Source organism: Vombatus ursinus, unplaced genomic scaffold, assembly GCF_900497805.2.
Source record: "Vombatus ursinus unplaced genomic scaffold, bare-nosed wombat genome assembly UNPS02014791.1, whole genome shotgun sequence".
Classification (NCBI taxonomy): domain Eukaryota; kingdom Metazoa; phylum Chordata; class Mammalia; order Diprotodontia; family Vombatidae; genus Vombatus; species Vombatus ursinus.
The window spans coordinates 82,916,482-82,942,524 of record NW_020954569.1 but is presented as its reverse complement, the minus strand read 5'-3'; the positions used below and the strand labels follow the sequence as shown (position 1 = coordinate 82,942,524).

The following is a 26,043-nucleotide window of genomic DNA, read 5'->3' as shown; positions in this document are numbered from 1 at the left end:
ATAGATAGATAGATAGATAGATAGATAGATAGATAGATAGATAGATAGATAGATAGATACAGCATTTATTAAGTGTTTAATATTTTCCAGGTACTGTGTCAAGCACTAGAGACACAAATATAAGCAAAAAAGATAGCTCCTACCCTCAAAGAGCTTACAATCAAATAGAGGAAGACAACACATAAAAGGGAGAAAAGTTAGAAAAATGTGAATTTCAGTTTGATTAGATCTCTTTTACAAATACATACCCCATAAGACCTATATGAACTGATGCAAATGAAGTGAGCTGAACCAGGAGAACAGTGTACAAAGTAATAACACTATTAAATGATAATCAACTATGAATGACTTAGCTATTCTCAGGATTATGATGATCCAAGACAATTCTGAAGGACATATGATAAAAAATGCTATCCACCTCCAGAGAAAGAACTGGTGGAGTCTGAATATAGATTGAAGCATGCTGTTTCTTTTACTTCCTTTATTTTTTTTAGTCTGTTTTATTTCACAGTGTGATTAATATGGAAATAGGTTTTGGATGATTGCATATGCATAACTGATGTCAAATTTGCTTGCCTTCTCAATGAGGGGGAAGGGAAGGAAAAATAATTTGGAATTAAAATTTTTTTAAAATGTTAAAAATTGTTTTTACCTACAGTTAAATATTTAAAATAAAAAAGTTTATAATAAAAAGGACATTTAAAAAAGAAAAAAATACATGCTATAGGTCAGAAAATAAAATACAGTCAAAGAAGAGTACGTAATATAGGTAGCTCAGTGCAAACTCATTTCCATCCCCACCGCCACTTACCCCGCAAAAAACCCTACAAACAAATAAACGACTTAAGGCTCTCATTTTATTGGCAGTGGTTCAGGAGTATTACTTTTGCATGTGAGAATGTGAATGGTCTAGTCCTGGTCTTTAGGTTTTGCCAATCTCAATCACATTCCCAGAGTACCATATTGATACATGTTTTCTGAATGGTCAATGAATAGAAACAGAATAATTTTTAGACTTTGAGGGAAAGTGGTCATAGACAAAAGGTTTTTTTCTTCTTTTTGTTCTTACACGATCTTGGGCGGAAACCACATCTGTAGGCCTGTTATGTTTTTATATTTTTTAAGAAGAAAATCACAACCTTTCTGAGTCTCAGTTTCCTCAGCTGGAGATAATAATAGCACCTACCTCACAGAATTGTTGTGAGGATCATATGAGATAATGTATGTAAGGCACTTTGCAAACCTCAAATATTGTATTGATGATATGTTGTATTAGTAGTAGTAGTAGTAGTAGTAGTACTAGTAGTAGTAGTGGTGGTGGTGATGGTGGTAGTAGTAGTAGTAGAAGTAGTAGGAAGGAAGGAAAGAGGGAAGGAAGGAAGAAAGGAAGAAAAGAGAATAAATATGTGTGTATGGGAGGGGGGAATTGGATTTTAATTCTTTGGTGGTCTAATCTTGTCCTTAAGATTTGCAATTACTCAAAATAATCAATTGATCAGAAAAAGCCTTAACACAATTTGGTCCAAATGGTAAAAATCCATACTGTGTCCTAGAAGCCCTTTATTTTGTCAGCTAGATTCAGGTCTGCTTTTCTGTCACCGCAGTTTTAACTATGCTACTTAGCTGGAAGCCACCTTTTGCCTTTAAAGAAGCTTATAAAAGATACCTTAAGAGGCAAATAATGAACTAAATATAACATGTCAGAGATGTGTAACAGTATGGTCTGACCACCCCCAGGGAGTGGGGTAGGGGATGGGAGGGGTAGTATAGTAGAAAAAGCAATGACTTTGGACTCAATAAGACCTGGGATCACATTCCAACTCTGTTATTTACTATGTGCTTGGCTTTGGGAAAGTTACTTTTATTCTCTGAGCCTTAGATCAGATTTCTCTCTTATAAAAGCTGGGGATTTGAATGAGTGATTTCTAAGGTTCCTTTCAGCTCTAGATCCTGTGATAATTCATGGATTCTAGAACTGACTGGGGAGATCCAAGGACCTTAACTTTTCACTAAACTTTATTAAGGAAGCTAGTGTCACTGAATTGTAGAGTACATGGACAGGAGTATGGTGGAGAAAGACAAGAAAGCCTTTTGTAAGCTAGCCCCAATCTACCTTTCTAGTCTTATCATGCATTACACTCATCCATGTATAGTGCAATCTGGCCAAACTGGTCTTCTTGCTGTTCCCCATAAAGGCACTTTGTCTTCAAGCCTTTGAATTGACTCTCCCCGTCCACCTCTTTGCACCTCTAATTTCTTTTAAATCTTAGCCCAAACAATATCTTCTGAAAGAGGTCTTTCCTCATCCCTCCAGCAGCTAGTGCTTTCCTTCCCAAATCTCTATCTATCTAGACATATGTATATGTATATATGCATACATACATGCATATGCAGATACACACATGTACATAGATTTGCATATATACACACATAGCATATATGAAATATTTATATGCATGATATATATGTAGATGTGTCATATATACATATCTATTTTATATACCTATAAATGTATCCTTCCCTGGCTGGTCTGTAAGGTCCTTGAAGGTAGAGACTACTTTGTATCCTAACCATTAAGCACAATGATTGGCCCGTACTATATACAAGTCATATTATATACACTTGTTGATTAATTGGTTGATTGATAGCTTTTGAAGATCCTTCAAGCTTTAAATCCATTCATAGATGATTCTATGACCGTCCTGAACATCCGCAAGGATGATTATGGATGGAGTTACCTCAACACCTCAAGGATTCAGGATTTCAATGCTATGGGTAATTTCTCTGTAGATGCAGACTACACCCTTGTTATTGTTGTTCAGTTATTTCAGTTGTGTCCCACTCTTCATGACCCCATTTTGGGTTTTCTTGGCAAAGATACTTTAGCTCATTTTACAGATGAGAAAACTGAGGCAAATAGGGTTAAATGACTTGCCCAGGGTCACATAGCTAGTAAGTGTCTGAGGCTGGATTTGAACTCAGAAAGATGAGTCTTTCTGACTTCAAACCCCATAGTCTATCCACTGCCTCATCTAGCTGCCCTAAAGACTATACCCTACCCTGTCCTTTAGTCCATGATCTCCATGAGGTTTTTGGGTTTTTTTGAGGCAATTGGAATTAAGTGACTTGCCCAGGGTCACACAGCTAATGTCAAGTGTCTGGTCTGAGATCAGATTTGAACTCAGGTCCTCCTGACTCCAGGGCTGGTGCTCTATCCACTATGCCACCTAACTGCCCCTCCATGACCAAGAAATTATAACCAAGAAATTCTTCACCCTTTGGCCCACCTAGTGACGATCCTCTCAGAACTTATCTAAGTGGATCTTTGAGTTACAGGCACTGGGGCCATGTTCTAAGCTTCCTCAGCTTGGGAGAACCTGCCAGAACTTGAACTCTGCTGGCAGAGAGTAATCCTGTCACTTCCACACAATAAAGCATCCAACTAGGACTTTGGTCCTAAAACAACCTAAAGAAAAATAAGCAATCATTAAACTCTAAACTGTTATTATATCCTGGTCTTTGAGTCGATATAACTTCTAATTTATTTTAAAAACAAAAAAGAAAAGGGGATTAGAAATCATGTTTCATTGGCTTTAGATTTGGAAGAGATCTTAGAGATAAATCCAACCCCTGAATTTTAAGGTAAAGAAACAGACCCAGAAAGGAGAAGTGACTGACTTGGGGTCACACAGCTGGGAAATAATAGAACTACAATTCCAAATTAGATCCTCTGACCTTCAAATCCGGTCATCTCTAAAATAGTACACTGCCTCTCCAGAGCGTATTGTTTGAAATTATGTGTATGTGTGTGTGTGTGTGTGTGTGTGTATTGGGGGGGTTACAAATGCATATCTAGTACTCATCGTTGCTTTGGTTTTATTCATCAAGAGATAGCATCCACTTAAAAAAATCAGACACTGGAGCAAATGTGACTTCTTAGTGCTTCTTTGAATACTGAATTCTTTTCAGGTTAAAGTGATGACATCCCTGGCAGAAACGTTCCCAAGCATATACATGTCTATACTTTTTAAAAGCATGTGGAAATTTTGAATAATTTATATCCCATTCCAAATAGCTAATTCTATTACTTGTAGTATTGTCCTTTGAATCCTGATAGACCCTCATGACACAGTATGAGTACAGTTGGTGCCATGAGTTATTTTTCCAATGTCAGGGGGTACTTTGTATTCATTAGCCCTTGTCCTTTTGCTTTGTGATTAATTTATAAAATGCCTGGAAAGAGTTAGGGAGGGATCCAGTCTGTAACTGTTGAACAGAATGAAATTATTTGGCTATCACTGCCTGTTGGGAGGGGCAGCTAGGTGGGCCTGGAGTCAGGAAGACTGAGTTCAAATCTGGCATCTAATACTTGCTGTGTAACCCTGGGCAAGTCACTTAACCTTGCTTGCCTCAGTTTCCTCATGTGCAAAATGAACTGGAGAAGGAAATGGCAAACCAGTCCAGTATCTTTGCCAAGAGAACCCCAAATGAGGTCACAAAGAATTTGACCATACAACTGTTGGGAAGTTCCTCCCTCTATCTTAATTAATGCTATTCGTGTTTCTATTTAAACCCATCTCTTCATTGTCGACTCTGTGACCTTGCTGTCATTAGTATCTTGGTCTACTCAACTAAACTAACTAAGCTAAATTTGAGTGAAGAATTAATATACCCTATACCCCAGGGGAATAATAAAGATGAGTGATTTCATCTATTTGCCTTCCTGAGTTCTGTCTGAGCTGATAAAAGATTAATGTTCATTTGTAATGTTTGAGCAAGGGTTATGCTCTGGATGTATTCCTGGAGGACCAAAGCCAACTCATTAGGTCACCCTTTAGATTCTATGCTCTACTACCTTTTACTTTGAAGCCCTGAGCTTACCCAGACATTCAATCCTGAGGACTTCCCAGTAGCTGAATAACCTCTACAGCTCATGTCCCCCTAGAATCTCCTCTCTGGGACTATCAGAATCATTTAACTATCATGGATCATTTTAACCTCCCCTCAAGGGGCTACAATTCTATTCCTGAAGTATTAGGCTAACAAAACAGAACATATTTATCCAGGAAAGTAATTGCTGGAGAAGAGATTAGTTTTCCAGCCCTTGTAGCAAGGGAACCATTATTTAACTCACTTCCAGATAAAGGCCATTTCTTAGGACACATCCTCCAGAATGGTCCCCACAAAAGACTCATAACACCAATAGGGACAGGTGGTAACCTGAGTGTACTGTAGGACCTGGCTCACGGCAGGTGCGGGTTCTTTGTCTCCTCTTTGTCCTCCAATCTCCTTTTCCCCCTTTCTCTGGGGTGGGGAGGGCTGTGTGTGGGTGTCACTTCCATCTTACCCTTAGCCCTTCATCATAGCTGCTTCACCACATCACTCTTAGTGAAGCCCTAGGCGTGTTTTCAACTTCATTGCACTTGTAGCAATGGGACTTTTCACCCAGCAGCCATTGCCTCTGCTTTCATCTTCCAGAAGCTTGTCTCTTTTTCATGGTTTGTCCAGCAATCTGGAGTGTCCTTCAGAAGGCTTTGCTTCTCTCCTTTGTATCTATTCCTTGTCCCATGACATCACAGGAGTGTAAATCTCTTTCCTACAGGTACATATACCTTCCTGCTTTCTTCCCCTGAACCTTATAGTTGGAGGTGGGGGAGAGAAAATGAGGAATGGTTCAAGAAACTGACTTTTAATCCTACTTGTTTCATTTTTTAAAGAAAGTATATAAAGTTTTTAGTTCAAATTGCAATGTTATCAGTATGAAGTTGTCATAGCTGATAACTGAAATGTGCTTAGGAGGCTGTGGAATGCAGATTTGCAGCAGGAAGTAAACACACACATACTTGGCTAAAATTATGTCTGCCACACAATCACAGTTAGAGGAGTCTAAGTATCACAAGTTGGGGTAGAAAGGGAGAGAGATATGGAGAGAGAATGAGAGAGAAAAGTAGAGAGAGAGATAGAGAGAGATACACATAGAGAGAGACACAAAGAAAGTCAGACAGAGAAAGAGAGAGACATACAAACACACACAGAAACAGAGAGACACAAAGAGACACACAGAGAGATACACAAAGAGACATAGAGGGACACAGAGAGACAGAGAAATGGAGAGAAGTGGAGAAACAGAAAGAGAGACACAGAGAGGGAAAGAGACACAGAAAGAGACAGATAAACAGAGACAGAAAGAGAAGCAGAAGAGACACAGAGAAATAGAAACACACACATACACAGACATAGATAGAGACATAGTGAGACAGAGGGACATGTAGAGTGACAGACAGAGAGATCACAGGAAGGCATCTAGGCATCCAGTGAGAGAGTTACTGAGTGGTACAGCTAGAATTGTAATCTTAGCAGCTGCCACTCCCTACCCCAATTCCATACCTCATCACATTGAATGGAAGCGTTCCGGCTCTTATTTTCTAGCATCATGTACAATTCTGATGCTGGCTATCTGACCTGTAGGTTTTCTTAGCTTGGTAACAAGTGCAATTCTGTGTTAGTTATGGTTTTCTCTAAGTATCTATGAATTTCTTTATTTCTTGACTATTGCTTACATTCCTGAGACCAGGCCACTTCCCTGTTATCACTTCAATTCAATAAACATTCATTAAGTGCCTCCTATATACAAGGTAATGTGGTAGGTGTTGTAGTACAGAGTATAGATTAAGAACCTTAAAGAGTTTATGATCTGACACCTGCATTCTGGTATTGGTCCTGCCATAAACCCACTTTGTGACCTTTGCCAAGTCTTTTAACCTCTTGGCTTCAGTTTTCCAATCTTTAAAATGAATAGATTGGACTAGATAAACTCTAAGGTCCATTCTAATTCTAACATTTTATGTATTCATATTTTTGGATCCAAGTATTAAAAATGTAGTCAAATCTTTAACTAAGAAATAAATAAGAACTTTTAAAAAGAGCCTTAGACCTGAGGTCTAGAGATTGACTGCTTTGACCAGACCAGACACGTAAGTGAAAAAGACTCTCTATTGAAGCCTTAGGTATCTTAGCCTTTAATCTTTCCTAGTCAGTTGAATAATTCTTTATGCTTTGTGGGTGCTTTCATTTTACAATCGACTTCTGTTTCAAGTCTTTGCAGAGAACGTTAATTTTTACTTTCCCTGCTCTAAGAAGATGTGGGTAGAGAAAAAAAAACAGAAAAAAAGAAAGAAAAGAAAAAGAAAGGACTTCCCCCTCTTGCTTCTTTTTGAGTGACCCAGGGCATGATGCTCAGTCTCTTCAAGCCTCCATTCTTTTCTTACTCAAATGACAACAATGCTCCTATCACAGGACTGTGGGGCTGGGTGGCTCCTTGGAGATCATCTAGTCTGTTGTTCTTCATTTTATAAATTGGAAAACTGAGGCCAGAGAGACTTGCCAAAGGTCATGCAGTAAGTCTGTAACAGAACAAGCACTAGAATCCAGATGTTTGATGGCAAATTTGTTTTTCATATTGATATTCTCAGCACCTAGTACAGTAACCTTGTACGCTGGGGACTAGTCTTTTGATTTCACTGGTATAAAGAACTCTGGGTGACAAATCTCTCTCCACCAACATAGATGGGTGACTGCTTTGTGATTTAGAGTCTTGGAGAGTTGCTGGCCGGTACTGAAAAGTTAACTGACTTCCCCAGGGTCACAGAGCCTGGTGTCAGAAACAGGTCTTCCTGTTGGATAGAGGCAGCCCTCCATCTGTTATGTCATATTACCCCTTGCAAACTTGAGACCAAGATGGAGGAGGCAGTTACTATTTTTATTGCCTAGTGGTCACCTAGATAGTCAGTAGGAAAGTGAATACTTGAACACTGATCCTCTGAATCCTGATCTAGTGTTCTTTCTTCTATAACACCTTGCTTTTCAAGTTCCCAGGGCCATCATGAGCATTAAAAGTTGTTATTTTTTTTGCAAAGTATTACACATGCACAATAATAAGCAATTTCAGCTTTTGATGAAATGTGTGGCTCCAATGCAAAATGAAAGCTTTTATCAATCCTATTAACTAGAAGGGAACCAAACCACAGACAGCCACATACCACCCTGGAATCAGGCCTACTTGGGACAAGGAAACATAGTCTTTTCTAAATCCTAAACTAAAGTAACAAGGAAGGAAGTCTCATTCTTCTTCCTCTTCTTCTTCTTCTTCTTCTTCTTCTTCTTTTTCTTCTTCTTCTTCCTCCTCCTCCTTGTCCTCCCCCTTTTTCTAGGAAGCATTCAGTTATCTTTATTTGGTCCTTTAAAGGTACAGCACAGGAGTATTTGAGTTTTACAACACATCAAATATTAATAACCTGAAACTGTAACAATATACAAAATTTTTCTGATGCCAGGGAGTACAAGCTAAAAAATTAAGCAAATTAATATTGTTTCACAGTAACATACATAGCTCCAGTTGATATTTTAAAACAAATTTCATCATATAGCACTTGAAGCATCTTTGAATCCATCTCAGTTTAGTTGAAGACATGAAAAACAAATCTGAGCAAAAATATGTTTCCTAACCAAAAAGCCTCATTTACCTTCAAAGAACATAATATATGATGTAGGCTAATTTTTAAAAAAACCTGAAAGTTCAAGGCCTTCTACTCAACTAAGAATAGTAACATTTATGCAAATACTTATATTAGAAAAATGACTCCTGGGGGTAAAAACCCAGGACCAATCAAGAGAATACATGCAGTATATTCCTTCTCACTATTTATTGCATTAGGCAGATGAGATTGATGTGGATACAAATGGTACCCTAGGGGTTAAGCAGAATATTAAGGGTTGCTTTTATAGTACCTTGTGAGGCCCCTCCTGAGCTAGAGGGCATCCTAAAGTCTCTTCCCCTTTTCTTGAGATAACATAAAACTTCCCCTTTTCCTGGACCATAAAATTCCTTGTCTCCCTCATCCTGAGTCATAAAATTTCCCCTGTTTTCCTTATCCTGCGTCCCCTATTCTGTCATCCATCTTCCTCATCTTGTGTCATGACAATTATCCCTTTTCTTGTAAGCAACTATTTTCCTCAGCCTGACCCTAATCTTCAACCCCCATTAGAAATTCTAAAATTACATCATCATCTTACAGGATGTATAGCTTTCTGTTTATATAAGCCTGATTCTTCCAAATATTAGGGCCTTTCATTAACTTCTTGCTTATCTCAGGACTGTGAAGTTTTCTCTTAATAAAGCATCCCATTGTTTAAGAGAAAATTGTCTAAGTGAATTCTTTCACACCCAAACCTCTCTCCCAAATCTGACCTCAATAATATGAGTCCCTATTATATCCAATTCAATTCAAGCATTTATTAAGCACCTACTGTGTGTCTAAGGCATTTTGCCCAGAATATAAAGACAAAAGTGAAGGAAGTCTTGACCTTCAAGGTGTCTTGCATTCTCCTGGGAGTAAACAACAGGTACACATATAAGTAAATAGAAATGCATACAAAGTATTTTTGATGTGGGCAATGAGAACACTAAATTAAAGGGATCAAGATCCTTCACATAGGAAATTGTTCTTGAGCTGAGACTTGAATGAAGCTACGGCTTCCAAGAGGCAGGTGGAGGGGAGGGAGAGAAAGAGAGAGGGAAAGGGAGAAAGAGAGAGAGAGAGAGAGAGAGAGAGAGAGAGAGAGAGAGAGAGAGAGAGAGAGAGAGAGAGAGAAGAGACAACATTCTGAGCATGGGAGACAGCATGAGATGGAATGTCATACACTGGGGAAAAGCAGGTAGACCAATTAGGCTAGAATATGGGGTGCTTGATGGGGGAGTAATATGTAATAAACCAAGAAATATAGATTGAAGCTGAAACTCTTTAAATGTCGAGCAGTGGAGTTTGTAATTTAACCAGCAAGAGAGAACTACTCAGAGCCTTTTGAGCAAGGAAGTGACTTGTTCAAACCCATTGCTTTAGGAATATAAATTTAACAGCTTATATAGAGATGGGTTGTAAGGCAGAGATCAGACGAACCTTTTCAGGCATATATTGTCCAGGACAAACATATGTCATTCAATGGATATCTGTTTGCTTTGTATTACTTGGGCTTGCTTCATTGTATAAATTCTTGCCTGACAGCTAGAGCTGATTGCATTGTTATTGAGATTAAATGAAGAAACTTATCTCTTAAGATAAATGATATCTTGAAAAGCTTAGGGGATAGCCTGAGTTTGTTCTTCTTCAGTGGAGAATGGGTATCTTCTGAAGGAAGAAGGGACCATCATCCTTTGCTTCCATTTTTTTTCTTGTGATGGTAGGGATGTTAAAAGTATTACATTTAATAGCACCTACCTCACAGGATAGTTATGGGGATCAAATGACATAATACCTGGAAAGGGAAGCATTATGTAAATGCCAGTGGTTATTAGTATTTGACTCTGATGTTTCTCTATAATGCAATGAAAGTAATATGGTAATATGTCTAACATTTCCTCCACTCCATTTTTTTGGAGGAACAGAAGGAAGGTAGTCTCTGCCATGTGTTGAGATGGGGTTTGGAGGTGGAGAGGAAGGAATGTATTTGCATTTTTCTTGGAAATCAATTGATCCTCAATAAATATTTGTTGAATTGAATTTAATGCTGAGCAACAGATATAATCACTAAAATCAGAACCTGAGTGGATCTTACAAGTTGTCTTATCACAGAATCACAGAATCCTAGGCTGGGAATGAACCTGAGAATTTATCTGGTCCATCTTCCACATTTTACAGACTAGGAAATGGAGGCTCAAGGATGAGTAGTGACTTGCCCAAGGTCACAAAGCTACTTAATGAGAGAGTTGCACCTAGAATCCAGGATTTTGCTCTCCCCACTACAATTCTTTATGTGTTCAAACCACTGCTACTACTCTCAGTGAATGTTGAATATTATGGAGAGATGAGTAAGACCTAATGGAAAGTGAATACAGATGTATTATTAATATCATCATGATATTTCTTCTTTTTCTTCCCCAGGTTTTGGAGGTGCTCTAGGTTACCTTTTGGGTGCGATAGACTGGGGACATTTGGAACTGGGAAGATTGCTGGGCACAGAATTTCAGGTCATGTTCTTCTTCTCGGCTCTGGTGTTTACCACCTGTCTCATCATACACTTGTGCAGCATCCCTGAAGCACCTCTTTGTGATAACCAAGAAGACAGCACACTGCAGCACCTCCCACAGGGCCCTCTGCTGATGCAAAATGGAGGCTATACCTATGGTTCTCTAGAGAGAGTCAAAAATGCTTTTATGAGAACAGAGCAGACTGAACTAGCCACAGCAAAACTGGGAGAAGCCAAGGAAAATAATGGGGAGCGGGTGAGGATGGATGTCCTCTTTTGTTCTAAACTGTGTTTTCTTTTCTCTGGCCTTTCTGCTTTTCTCTCTATATGTAAAAAGACATATAATGTTAAATGGGAACCTACAACGTCTTGTTATTTGGCATGAAATTGATCCTTGCCCTTCCTGGCTGCTAGATTAAAAATTCCCCAACTAAGTGAAAGTTGTGGCAATTTCTCAACTGTAGTTTTTCCTTTGGCCATTATATTTCTTTCCTGCTCTAATACTATTACATAAAGCTCTGGTTTGCGGGGCAATAGGAAAGGTGATAATAGCCTTGAATGGCCAGATTAGGGAGAAGGCAGCATGGCTTAGGGAAGAGGGGAGAAGAGGACAAGTCTTTATTAAGTACCAGTCTTCTTTGATCCTCACAACAACCCTGGGAGGTAGGTGCTATCATTATCTCCATTTTACAGTTGAAGAAACTGAGGCAGACAGAGATTAAGTGACTTGCCCAGGATCACACAGCTAGTAAGTGTTTGAGACCAGTTTTGAACTCATGTCTTTATGACTCCAGGCCTGGTGTTTTGTCCTAAGGGTCTATAAGTAAATACAAGATGGTTTGAAGAGGGAACAAACCCTAACAACTAGGGGTCAAGAAAGATTTTAATGCAAGAGACAGAACCTGAGTTGTAGCATGACGAGAACTAAGGAACTATCCTATGTTCAAGCCCTTATCCTCTCTTGCTTGGACTGTTGCAGTAACTTTCTAACAGAGCTCTAAGAACACATCCTCTATAGTGTATAGAATCTACATGGTTCTGGAATCTTAAGTCACAGGTATGGTTATATCACTCCCTGCTCAAGAAATGTCAGTGTCTGTCTGATGCTTCTAGGATAAAATACAAACTTCTCTGGCAGTTCTAGTTCGGTTTCAGACACTTACTAGCTGTGGGACCCTGGGCAAGTTATGTAACTGCTCTCTGTCTCGGTTTCCTTATTTGTAAAATGGGGATTACAATAGCAACTACTCCTGGGATTGTCATGAGGAAAAAAATGCTTTACCCTCCACAGTCTGGTTCCAGCCTCTCTTCCTCAGATGATTATTCATTATTCCATATTATGTAGTCTTTCTTCAAATTTTTTTCTTTAATTTCTTTTTAAAAAAACAAACAACAATCACACATTTCTCAAGCCTTAAAGAATTAATAAGACCCTACAAGAAAAGAACTTTAACTTTTACCATGTGTTATACTTTGTTTAAATATATATTTAAATATATATGTAAATATATATACACATATGCATGTGTGTGCATATACATATATCTATACTTATCTGGGGAATAACATACTGCTCTATTTTTGATCCCTGGCTGGGGTAATGCAGGGAATATGGGCCTGGAGTAAGGAAGACCTGAGTTCAAATCTGGCCTCAGACATGTACTGGTTGTGTGACCCTGGGCAAGTCACATATACTTGATTTGTTTCAGTTTTTTCAACTGTAAAATGGGGATAATAACAGCATCTACCTCACAGAGTTGTTGTAAAGATCAGATGAGATAATATTCATAAAGCATTTAGCAAAATGCCTGGTACATAGCAGACACTATATAAATGCTTATTCCCTTCCTTTCCCTTTCCTTCCCTCATATCTTGCACTCACAAACAATCCAACTTTCTTGCCCCTCCAAGTAGAATAAAAAATACATACAGTTAGCAGTTAGGTAGAGTAATGAATAGAGTGCAGGACCTAGAATCAGGAAAGCAAGTTCAAATTGAGCTTCAGACATTTACTAGCAGTGGGACCCTAGGTAAATCACTTAACCATTCTCTATCTCAGTTTCCTCATCTGTAAAATGGGGATTATAATAGCAATTACCTCCCAAGATTGTGGTGAGGAAAAAATGAGACAATACTTTTAAAATTCTCTGCAAACCTTAAAGTGTTATATAAATGTTAGCTATTATCATTATCAGGAGCAGCTAGATGGTACAGTGGGTAGAGCACTGGGCCTCGAGTCAGTCAGATCTGAGTTCAAATTTGGCCTCAGAAACTTAGTGGCTGTGGGACCCTGGGCCAGTCACTTAACCCTATTTATCTTACTTCCTCATCTGTAAAATGGGGATACACTGGAGATGAAAATGGCAAACCATTCCAGTATCTTTGCCAAGAAGACTGAAATAGGAACAACAACAATTATCATTATCACTATTATTATTAGCCAAAACAAATCAAGATAATGAAAATGCATCTTGATCAATACCTCTAACCCATCACCTCTCGACCCAAAGCATGTCCTCTCTACTTTTCACATGACCTGGCCTACTTTCTTCTCTCTGTACACCAGTGATGTCAAACTCAATTAGAAACAGAAGCCGTTAATCTATACATAAGGATCCCTGCAGGCAACATATTGATTTAATTTTAAAATGTGATATTATCTATGTTCCATTATATTTTATCTATCTTGCTAAATATTTCTCATTTATATTCTAATTGGGCCGGCCACACTCAGGACTGTTGTGGGTGGCATGTTGGATGTCTGGGCTATATGTGACATTCCATTCCTTGGCTTCATGCTTTTAAAGAGACCATTTCTCATGCCTGGAACATTCTTCACATCTGCCCTTGGAACTCCTAGCTACCTTCAAAGCTCAGTATATGTGGCAGTCCAGATTCTCCTGGCTGCTAGCATTCTGTATACATAAGGATCCCTGCAGGCAGCATATTGATTTAATTTTAAAATGTGATATTATCTATGTTCTACTGTATTATATTCTATTTTGTTAAATATTTCTTATTTATATTCTAATTGGGGCTGAGCCATACTCACTGCCTTTCTATTACTTTGTAGTTCTTTTGTGTATCTTGTGTTTACCTGTCTGTGTATATGTTGTATATAGCCCTCCAGTAAAATGTAATTTCCTTGAAGGCAGTGCCTAGCAGAGTGTCTGGGACATAATTGTTGTTCAGTTTTGTCTGATTCTTCATGACTCCATCTGAGGTTTTCTTGGCAAAGATATTGGAGTGGTTTGCTGTTTCTTTCTCCAGTTCATTTTACAGATGAGGAACTGAAGCAAATAGGGATGAGTCACTTGCCCAGGGTCATATAGCTAGTGAGTATCTGAGTCCAGATCTGGACTCAGAAAGATGAATTTTCCTGACTTTAGGCCTTGGACTTTACCCATTGTACCACTTAGCTGCCCCTGAGATATAATAGTAGCTACTAAATAAATGCTTGTGGCTTGATTGATTGAATGATAGGTGAGGGTAAGGAGGAAGTGGGTTCTAGACATACAGGACAGACTGAACACAAAAAGGGAGGTAGGAAGTAAAATTCTGTTATTAGGAAATACCAAGGAGGCCAATTTGGTAGGAACATGGAATATGCAAAGGGTAGTATTGGGAAAAAGTCTGATAAAGGAGGCTAGAGCCAGATCATGAAGGGCCTTTGATGCTAAGCGGAAGACTTTATATTTGATTAAAGAAGCAGGAGTGAGCCACTGAAGATTCTTGAGAAGGAATGTGAGATGATTAGACCTGTGTGCTCTAAGAAAAGTATTTGCACAGATGTGTAGAAGACAGGTTGGAGAGAAAAGATCCTAGAAACAGAAACCAATTAGCAGTGTCCAGTTGAGGGTGATGGGTGCCCTAACTAGAGTAGTGGCTGTGTATGTAGGCAGAAAGATGTGGTGTTGGCAGAGGAATTGGCAAATGATTAGATGCATTAGGGGCATGGCTCTGAGATGGTGAGCCAGCAAGTTTGGAGGTGGGGTGGGCTTGATCTGAGGAGATCATGGATGTGTTGAGCTTGAGATGCCCTGGGGACATCCAGGTGGCGATTGATAATTCAGGACCAAAGCCTGGGAGAGAGACTAGAGCTGGGTATACTGTATTTTATGAATCACAATGGCATCTATATACATTTGAAAATTTTTATTGTTGTTGTTCAGTCCTATCCAACTCTTTGTTACCTGATTCGTGGTTTTCATGGCAAATATACTGGAGAGGTTTTCCATTTCCTTCTCTGGTGGACTAAGATAGACAGAGGTTGAGTGATTACTCAGGGCCACATTTGAACTCAGATCTTCCTGACTCCAAGCCCAGGCTCTATCCACTGAGCAGCCTAGCTGCCTATACATTTGAAAAATAGACTTTTTTTATTTAGCCTACAGGAGGTATATGTGCTTTTTTTAAATTTTGCTGTGCTGAGGTATACATTTTGTTGGAGTTAAATAAGGCTTAAAATGGCAATGCTTGGTGTTTATATGGATTTGTGGACTCTATATTATCCCAGGGGCCTGTCATAGTGAACACAGAAACAACTACCACTGGCCTAACATACTGGAGATTTTGGGGATGAAACAATTATGTGGTATTATATAGCTCAGTCTTCATATACAAATTAATATTATATATTAATTAACTTTTTTTCAGAAATAGATACCATAGAAATGAAAAAATAAAATGGGGTTGTTAGGAGAAGATCAGAGAGAAGAGACCAGGGATACCACTGGGAAATAATATGGCTCAGGAGCAGATAGATACAATCAGGAAAAAGCAAAACCTTACTAATCCAGAATAAAGGTGTTGGCTGGAGGAGGAGTTCGGGCTGAACTAGAGAAAAGAAGGAATCACAAGATGCGCTGCTGCCCCACTAGTGACAGGACCCGAAAGGACAGCGTTTCTAAGCACGGGCCCTGCTGGGACCAGCTTTGGTAATTGTTCCAGGGCCATAAGACTGTAGGTGTAGAGCTGGAAGGGACCTCAGAGGTAATTTAATAAAACCCTCTCATTTTACAGATGAGAAAACTGAGGCCCAGGCTTATCTAAGGTCATACAGGAAGGAGAGGACAGAGAGCTAGGACTTGAACTCAGGTCTGATGATCTCAAATTAAGTGCTCTTTCCCTTGCCACCCCCTTAGTTTAAGTTTTTTCCTACCAGAGCGAACATGCCCAGGTCCTTAAACCAAGCCACAAATGGCAGGAAACCAAGGCCTTTCGTCATCTTGGTTGCCATCATTTGGGTGTTCTTCGATGTTTGTCCTAAATTTCTGAACACAGTGGCCCAGATGTGTTCTGACTGGGGCTATGTCTTGTTGTTCAGTCATTTCAGACTGTTCATGTCCCCGTTTGGGGTTTTCTTGACAAAGATACCGGAGTGGTTTGCTGTTTCCTTCTCCAGCTCATTTTACAGATGAGGAAACTGAGGCAAACAGGGTTAAGTGACTTGCCCAGGGTCACACAGCTAGTCAGTGTCTGAGGCCGGATTTGGCTCAGGGAGAGGAGTCTTCCTGACTTCAGGCCTGTCACTGTATCTACTGTGCCACCTAGCTGAGTACAGTGAGACAATCCCTTTATTCCTCGAGGATTCTCTGACTGCATTAGTTTTGTTGTATCATATTGAGATGGCAGATCATTAACCATTAATGCCATCCTCCGACCTCCCCACCCTGCCATAGCCTGCAGATCTTTTTTGGATAAACTACTGTGCAGCCATGCCTCTTCAATGTACTAGTAAGGTTGTTTTTTCAAACCTAAATGTAAAACGTGATATGTATGTAGCATAGTAGATAGAGCACTAAACTTGAAACCTAGAAGACCTGAGTTCAAATCCTACCTTAGACATCTACAAGCTCCTCAATCCTGGGCAAGTCAATTAACTTCTCTCAGCTTCACTTTCCTCACCTGTAAAATGGTGATAATAATAGCACCTACCTCAAAGCGTTATGAGGATCAAATGGGATAACATGTGTAAGATGCTTGTCAGCCTTAAAATATTCATTACATGCTAGCTCTTCTTATTTATTCCCATTGAATCTCATCTTAATCATTCTAGTCCAATGTTCCAGCCTTTCAGGGTAATTTTGAATCCTTTTTCTGTCACCTGTGTGCTCACTTTTGCTCTCCATTTTGTATCATCTACAAATCTGATAAACATGTCATCCATTCCTTTAACCGCGTTAATGCTAAAAGTGTTAAACAGTGTAAACTCAAGCTCAGATTCCCTGGGGCTCTCCTTCCAACTGACATAGAGCCCTAAATGACCACTCTTTGTGTCCAGTCATTTATTTAAATCTCCATTTGCCTAATTCCATCTAATGGCATCATTGTCCAGCACACATCTCCCTATCTTTCCCAAAAAATTATAAAGAAAAAAACTTACCAAGTACTTTGATAACATCCGGTAAACTATATCTGCCTCATCTCCAAATTTAGTAACCTGTTAAAAAAATAATCCCCTCCAAGGGCCAGCTAGGTGGCACAGTGGATAGAGTGCCAGGCCTGAGGTCAGGACTCATTTTCCTGAGTTCACATCCAGCCTCAGACACTTATTACCTCTGTGACCTTAGGCAAGTCACTTTACTTTTCCTCGGTTTCTTCATCTGTAAAATGAGCTGGAGAAGGAAATGGCAAACCACTCCAGTATCTTTGCCAAGAAAACACCAGATGGGATCACAGAGTCAGACATAATTGAAATAACCTTATAACAGCAATAACAATACCCTCCCACTGAGGAAGCTAAGGCTGGGGGACCACTTGAACTTGGCGACTGAGTTGCAATAGGACTAAAGATGATCAATCAGGTGCCCGCACTAAGTCGGTACCAATGTGGTTCCCCCTCCCCCACCTCCACTCCAATACGGGGTGTGTTCAGGGAACCAGGCAACCTAAGGACAGCAAGCTGGAGGAGGTCAGAAACAGAGCTTCCATGCCAGTCAGAGGTAAGACTGGGCCCCTGAGTGGCTGCTGCACTTCTAGCCTAGGCTGGATAGAAAGACCCATCCTCATTGTCCCTGATAACCTGGAGTGTGGAGAGGCATTTCATGAGCTCCTTTACCTCCTCTTCTATAAGGAAGACCAGCCTTCCTTTTGCACATAGAGATCAGTCAGAACCTTGGTTATGGCAGAAATAAAAACATTGCCCAATCAATGGGATTGCTGCAAATTTCCCCTTGTTCTTTATACTTTCTAGAAATGATATCATTAGTTGTTCTTGCCCAGCAGAAACGATAGAATAATAACAGCAACAACAATGACACTGTACCAATGGAAGTTAATTCATTCAAAACCACATAAATCAACTAAGGAGACCTTTATCAAGTTCATACCATGTACACACAAACTCACTCACACTCACATCGGCTCTGATGGACCAGGATGCTTTCGTATCATCTACATTTAAAAGAGCAGGACAACACATCTTTGGCCAAATACCATAAGCTTTGGCTTCCAAAATAGAACTGCTGAGAAAGTTGAATTATTACCGTCTGGGAGCCATGAGCCCAGAGCAATTATTTTTTGGAGCAGTTATTTTTTTTTTCTCACAACAAGAGTGTCTGTGTCATTTGAAAATCATGATCCCTTGCTTTAGAGTGGGTCCTGAATTTTTTGAAGGTTCATGCTAGATACCTTTAAACCTTATCTCCAATGCTAAATGTCCTTATCCAGCTCTGCCATTTCAGGAGTGTGTGTGTGTGTGTGTGTGTGTGTGTGTGTGTGCATGTGTGTGTGTGTGTGTGTGTGTGTGTGTGCTACATTCCCTTTTGGTCCTGATTACCTTGGGCCGGTCTATACAGCAGCCATTGCAACCTTCATCAGACAGTGATTAGCAATCTTTGTGAGACTTTAAAAGGTACTGAAAATCATTGTAAAACCTCTTGTGGCTTTATCAAGGAAATGAGGGAACTAGTGAGAAAAGGGCAATTTCATTTTCATTTTCATTTTTAAAACCCAAAGGGGAGCTGAGAATTTTCATGCCTGACTCAGTGAAATAACAAGTCTAATTTGAAAGCTCATGTGGGATTAAGAACAAAAGCAGAAATAGGTTTGGGAGAGAGCAAGGGAGTGGGCTGAATATTGTGCCTGAGGCAGAGGCCTAAATTAATAAGTGAAGAGGAAGGCAACACCTGTTGTCCAGTTTTAATCTTTAATATGTGCATTAATTGAGGAAAGGAGCTGGTCCTCCCTCATTTCATCTTGTGTAATTCTTACCCAACTTCTAAAGTTCAACTCAGGTATCGCCTCCTTCACAGGCCTTCCTTGATCTATCCCCTTAGTAATGAACTTCCCCCTTAGACCTCAGATAGTACTTTACATTGCACCTCTTTAATGTACTCAATCATGTGACCGTTTCTATTATATCACCTATGCATGTATCATCTCCCTCTGCTACTCTATTAATTCTGCTAGGGCAGGAAGTATCTTATCTAAATCTTGCATCTCCCCTTAGGGTCTTCTCCATGTAAGCTCAGGATACAAGCTGGATGAAGGGGTGCATGGATAGAGAAGGATTAGTTGGGAATCTTGTGCCCAGGCTGTTCTTCCTCAATCTGAAAGCCTCCTTGAAATTCAGTTTTCTCTTTTATAATATGAACCAAGATAATTTCTGAGTTTCCAGCTCTAACATTTTATAATTGATTATGGTCTCCTCTATCTTCCCTTCTTCCTCTCATCTGGACAGGGATTTATCCTGGGACTTATAAATATAAATGTGTTAACTTGTGGGACATCTTTTTTTTGGGGGGGGGCAATTGGGGTTAAGTGACTTGCCCAGGGTCACACAGCTAGTAAGTGTCAAATGTTTGGTCTGAGGCCTGATTACTTGTGGGACATCTTGATAGTCTCGAGGAAGATAATTATAGCCTTTCATTAACATACTGCCTAGGGACCTTCCTTAGAATAGCAAAGGTCTAGCAGGAAGGACTTGGGAGAGCAGGGTACAAGCTGGTTCTTAGAATCAAGAAATTGAAGAATTATAACCATGCCTATGGATGGTACTTGTGGACTACTAGTTCTGTGAATATGGATGTTACTTAAAATTTCTGAGAATTAGTTCACTAATCTATAAATAGGGATTACAATAATGTACTGCCGATTTCACAGTGTTGTCAGGATCAAGTGAGATAATACATAGAAAATGCTTTATACATTTTAAGGAGTGATATATAAATATTACTTATTGATATCATCAGGCACCTAGGTAGTGCAGTGCACATAGTGCTGGGTCTGGAGGCAAGAAACCTCATTTTCCTGAGTTCAAATCTGGCCCCAGACACTAGCTGTGTGACTCTGGGAGAGTCACTTAACCCTGTTTGCCTCATTTCCTCATCTGTAAAATGAACTGGAGAAGGAAATGGCAAATCACTCCAGTGTCTTTGCCAAGAAAACTGCAAATAGGGTCACAAAGAGTTGGACATGACTGAAAAGGACTGAACAACAAATTGACATTATCATAATTATTATTATCATCATCATCATCAGTCAGGGTTAGGAAGAGTTGGTGTGACATGCTGGCAAGACACATTGACAACCAACAGATGAATGTGCTTATGAAAAGCCTTCATTGTGGTAGTAGTTTACATACTTCTCAGTCATTTGTGGCACCTTAAAAAATATGTATTGGGGCATTTAAAACTTTACTAAAAAATGCAGAAAGTCAGAAATATTAAACACATCATATTGTCCCGACCACAGGACAATAAAAATATGTTCAATGAAGGACCTTTGAGGAAAGAGTTATAAATTCATTGAAGACTAAATAATCCCAAAGATTAAAAGGAACAAATAATGAAAAATTCTATTAGAGAAAATTACAACACTGAGACAATATACCAAAACTTATGGGATTCAGCTAAGGCAGTCGTTATGGGAAAGTTTATATATTTAAAATGCTTTCATTAACAAAAGAGAGAAAGAACAAATCAGTAAATTGGGAATGTGACTTAAAAAACTAGCCAAATCATGTGTTTCCCCCACACTGCCAACAATACTAATGGATATGCTTACAGGGTCCTGCCACAAGTAGGTGCTATAAAGCCACTTTTGTGCTCATTATGTATTCATAATAACAATAGATGACATTTTTGGGGGCTTTAAGGCTTGCAAAGTGCTTTTCATACATCATCTCATTTGAGCCTCACAATAACACTTCAAAGTAGGCACTACCATCTTAATTACCCCCATTTTGAGGATTAGTTGCTAATTAATTTATGAAATTATGAAATGAGGCCAGCATGCCTGGTTCTTTGGATACTCACCAGGAAAGGCCATGATGGCAGAGGGGAATTGAGGCTGCAATCACACTTTAATAAGGCAAAGAGGGTGTAGGAGGGGGAACAGGTATGGAAAGTACAAAGACAAGCAGAGAAAAAGGTTACAGAGGCAGATGGTGGGGGGACAGGGGATGGCATGGTGATGGAAGGCAGGCAGGAAGGGGAAGGAGGAAGAGAATGGGAAAGGGATGAGTCGATTACATACTGGTGCATTGGAGTTCACTGCACTAGAGCAGCGTGGACCCTTAGCTGATGGAAAATCACTCAGAGGGCAACAGTTTGAGGTCTCATTTTTATAGAGTTTTTTGGGGTAACACACTAATGCTTATCTGTGCCACCTTGGAGCTTCATTAACACATGCAAATCATCTCATACTTATTGGTTAGACTTTAAATTTAACATATCCATGTCATCTGAGAGTTATTAGCACTATTTGATGTTCTTCTGGTATTACTGAGGATGTCTGGAAATTATCTGAATTTTTCATATCGTGGGACTGAAAGACACCGATAACAAAACCTAGATGGCTTTCCCTCAGCACATATTACCAGGCTGTGATTTTTGGTTAATACTTGATATAATTTGTAAGTTAGGCTCCTTTGGTCTTTGGGATGGTCTATAAGTGACATAGATTCCTCTGTGCAATCTTACTTCCTACTATTGCCCCTTCTATACTGGCTACTTGTAAACCTACTTATTATACTAACTAGAAGCAAGATGGAATGGTCAAGGTGACCAGAGTAAGATACAATTTTAACACAAGAAGATGAGGAAACTGAGGTTCGAATAGGTTCAGAGATTGATCCCTGGTCATATGACTAGTAAAAGTCAGAGGTGGGATTTCAACCTAGGTCTCACCTGAGTCTAAGTTCAGTGCTTTGCCCACTACCCTACCTTGTCTCTTATATACTTGTGTGTGGTAAAGGGCCTTAGTCATCTTATGTAAAACTTTGCTCAGCTCTAATCTTTGGGACATAGGGAGGCTTATTTTTAGCTACCCCCCCTCCCTGTTCTGTTTTACAGATGAGCAAACTAAAGCCCAAAAAAATGAAATGACTTGTCCAAGGTCACATAGCTAGTGTCTCAGACAGGGTTTGAACCCAGGTCTTCCTGACTCCAAACTCAGTTAATATATCCACTGTACCATGTGTCTCTCAAGGGAAGTTTCATGGACAAAATGAGTTAATTAGATGACCAATGTCCAGGGAAAGTGCCTCTCATCAGAGTTAGCACCAGCACTTCTAGTACACAGCATTCAGGCCTCCAGTACCTAGGATTTCCAAAGCACTGTGTAGCATAGTGGAATGAGTTCTCGATTTAAACTCACATGACTTGGTTTGACTGCTGGTACTATTACTTACTCTCTGTATGAGCTTGTGTCTCAGTTTTCTCACTTGTAGAGCGAGGGGATTGGCCTAGGTAATCCCTAAGGTCCCTTTCAGCTCAAAATTGATGACCCTATGAAGGTTATACCTTTGTTGTATGTTTTGTCCTAGACTCAGAGCAAGATGACCATGAAGTCTTTGCTGAAGACTATTCTGAGCATGCCTCCTCACTACCGCTATCTCTGTGTCAGTCACCTCATTGGATGGACAGCTTTCCTTTCCAACATGCTCTTCTTCACGGATTTCATGGGACAGGTAACATTGTCATTCACTCACACAGACCAGTCAGTCAGCAAGTGTGGGATATAAAACAAGGTATAAGAAAACAAGGCATAAGTCCTACTCTCCAGGAGTCTTCTGGGGAAACCACTTCAAACAACTCAGGAACAACACTCAACAGTATTGTAAATAATCCATCCAAGGAGCAAACATTAAATCCAGTTTGAGGTCAGTTATAAAGTTTGAATAAACCTAAACTGCATCAAGAAATGAACTTGAATTAATGAAAGAATGAATGAATGAAAAAGCGTGTATTAAGTACTTGCAATGTTCCACATACTGTGTGAAGTACTGGATACAGAAACACAAGCCAGCAAGACAGTTCCTGCCCTCAAGGAGCTTAAATTTTAATAGGGGAAAAACAACACATTATTGGCGGCCCAGGAGGAGTATTTTGAACAGGAATGTCACAAAGACGGTGTTTTGAGTCATAGGACAATTGATTTTACACACTTTCCAGGTATTTGTTCAATTACTGTCTCAGAACTAAAGTTAGAAAATTAGGGGAAGAGCAGGAGAGAAGTATATAGGAATATGCCGTATTCCTATATGGCAGGTTGAGAATATCTGAGAAGTGGCCAATGTATCTCTATGCAATTTTTCACATTCTACATGCTTAATGTGCCTGGGCCCTCTATGTGTTGTTAACCCTACCACCTTGTTTTTCCAAATTAGTTTCAGCTGTGGACAGCTCCCAGCCGTTTCCAGGTTTTCCTACATGCAAAGCAGCTGAATCTGAATGGTGATAATCACCATTTCTGTCCACAGGGTCTTTCTTAGACTTTGTGGAGCAGCAAGAATATAAAACTCCTCCCCAGTTGCAAGGTAGAAACATGGTGATTAGACTCCCAGATTTTCTCATCTGGGAAATATCTTCCCAACCTCATCAATTACTAGAGACAACCCCAGTGCCTTTGTGAATCTGAAATTTCTTTGGTGAATGTGGGCATGCCCATTGATGACTTTTTAAGAGGACAAAGATAAATCCTGATTGCTTTTCAGAAATTAGGGCCACCCAGAAAGCGATTGGCTGATGGGGACTAAATAGGCTGGACTCTGGTCAGAGGAAACATGTCTCTGTATGAAAATAGGTTGCTTTTGACCTTTTCCTTTGTGTCTTCTTCCTTGTGTATAGTTAGAGGAGAAAAAGGATTTCTTTCTCTCTCATTCACCAATTATGCTAGGGATAGTCAATGATGACCAGAAGGGATGGAGTTCCTGCAGGAGCAGACATGACTGTCTACTGACCAGAAAGGAGGAGTTCATGAACAATGTTCCCATATACCAAACATCTGGGTTGTAGATGGGGAATTTTTATTTCCTAGGCTACCTTACTTATCTCAGAATCTAGTCTCCTATCCAGAAAAGGGAGATTTCCAGATTGACTTCAGCCTTGGGGTTTACCTCATAAGTAACACCAAAGTTCAAGAGGTCAAAAACCTGACTTTCTAGAGAGAAGTAAAGTCCTTGAGCAGCATTCCCCGTGGAGAAAGAAGAAGGATTGCTCATGTGTCCTTTGTAGTGAGAGGGTTAATAAGGGTTGAAGCCATATTGGAAGGAGGGGAAGAAGGATCAATCAATCAACAAGCATATATTAATTAATTGCCCAATTTATGCCAGGTACTGGAGATACAAAGACAGAAATGAAATAGTCTGTGCCCTCATTAAGCTTACAATCTAGTAAGAAATTTCTATAGTAAATCAAGACCTTGCCACTCCCCACTTAAACTTAGTTGTTTAGACAGTCAGTGCAGGTCTAGTGAGAAAGAATTTACTTTCTAACAACTCCTTCTGGGGGAACCAAAGCCTTAAGAATAGCAGTGTAATGCTAAATTTTTGTGTGGGTCTCTTGGGAGCAAAACAAGGAGACTCTCTGGAAGGTTGGAGTGTTGGTTATTTAGTTGCCCTAAAGTGTGATTGTCTTCTGGGGAATCTGAACCACGGGGTAGCTGTATGAGTCAGGCAGAGATTTGTAGGACCCCATAGGAAAGTGTGACTTAGCAGAATGTCAAGGGGTCGCCCTATTGGCAATTCTTTTTTGGCAAATTCTTTTCTGAGAAGAAGCTTATGGGCTATTTGTATGTGTTCTCATTCTGTTCATGGGTTCCTGTTAATTCTTTATACCTTCTGCATTTTCTCTGGAGAGAAGTGAAAGTCATTTTCTACCCATACGCACTTGCTTCCTTTAGTACTTTTATGGGAGTGCTTTTACCCTTATCTGTGAAAAAAGAGACATAAATCTAGTTGGAGATCTTTCTTGAGGAAATTCTGGGTGAAGACAAGAAGTAGAAAAGATAAAATGATCTTTTTGGGTAAGCTAAAGTGATCAGATCTAATCCTTGGAAACCCAAAGTTCTGGCAATGGAAGTTATGGCCAATAATATGACCTAGGCCATGGGTTATGTCTGTGAGCTTCATCAATCTTGATTATCATCGTTTTCTCATGTAGTAGATAGAGCACTGGACCAGGAGTCAGGAAGACCTAAGTTCAAATCTGGCCTCAAACACTTACTACTTGTTCGACCATGGGCAAATCACTTAACCCAGGGCGGGGGGAACCTGTGGCCTCGAGGCCACATTGTGGCCCTTTAGGTCCTCAAGTGTGGCTCTTTGATGGGATCCCCACCTAAAGATTCAGTCAAAGGGCTTCATTTGAGGACCTAGAGGGCCACTTGTGTCCTCGAGGCCACAGGTTCCCCACCCCTGACTTAACCTCTTTCTGCCTCAGTTTCTTCAACTGTAAAACAGAGAAAATAGGACCTACCTCCCAGGGTTGTTGAAAGGTTCAAATGAATTAATATTTATAAAGTGCTTGGTACAGTGCCTGGCACATAGTAGGAGCCAAATAAATGTTTGTTTCTTTCCTTCCATCTATACTTTTGATTACTTAGAAGTTATAGCCATGATTTGTAGTCATAATGTATCAACAGTAAAACACTATCTTTATAAAGATGAACTTTTGTGTCAGGGAGCATCTTGGGCTTATTGAAAATGCTATTCAGTTTCCCAGATGTATTCAGGCTCACTGTTCCTGTACATGTATGGGTCCACATTAATGTCACTTGCTATGCCTATCCAAGACA

At 39.7% G+C, this 26,043-nt stretch overlaps 1 protein-coding gene across 4 annotated transcripts in view; it reads left to right on the top strand.

Annotated features, from left to right (window-relative positions):
* SLC45A2 (solute carrier family 45 member 2) overlaps positions 1-26,043 on the top strand; it is a 63,397-nt gene that overhangs the window by 12,263 nt on the left and 25,091 nt on the right. For all 4 annotated transcript variants that reach the window (XM_027869136.1, XM_027869139.1, XM_027869138.1 and 1 more), the window contains exons 3-4: positions 10,938-11,278; positions 22,793-22,936. In XM_027869136.1, coding sequence (XP_027724937.1) covers positions 10,938-11,278; positions 22,793-22,936 — 485 coding nt within the window. The remainder of the gene's footprint in view (positions 1-10,937; positions 11,279-22,792; positions 22,937-26,043) is intronic.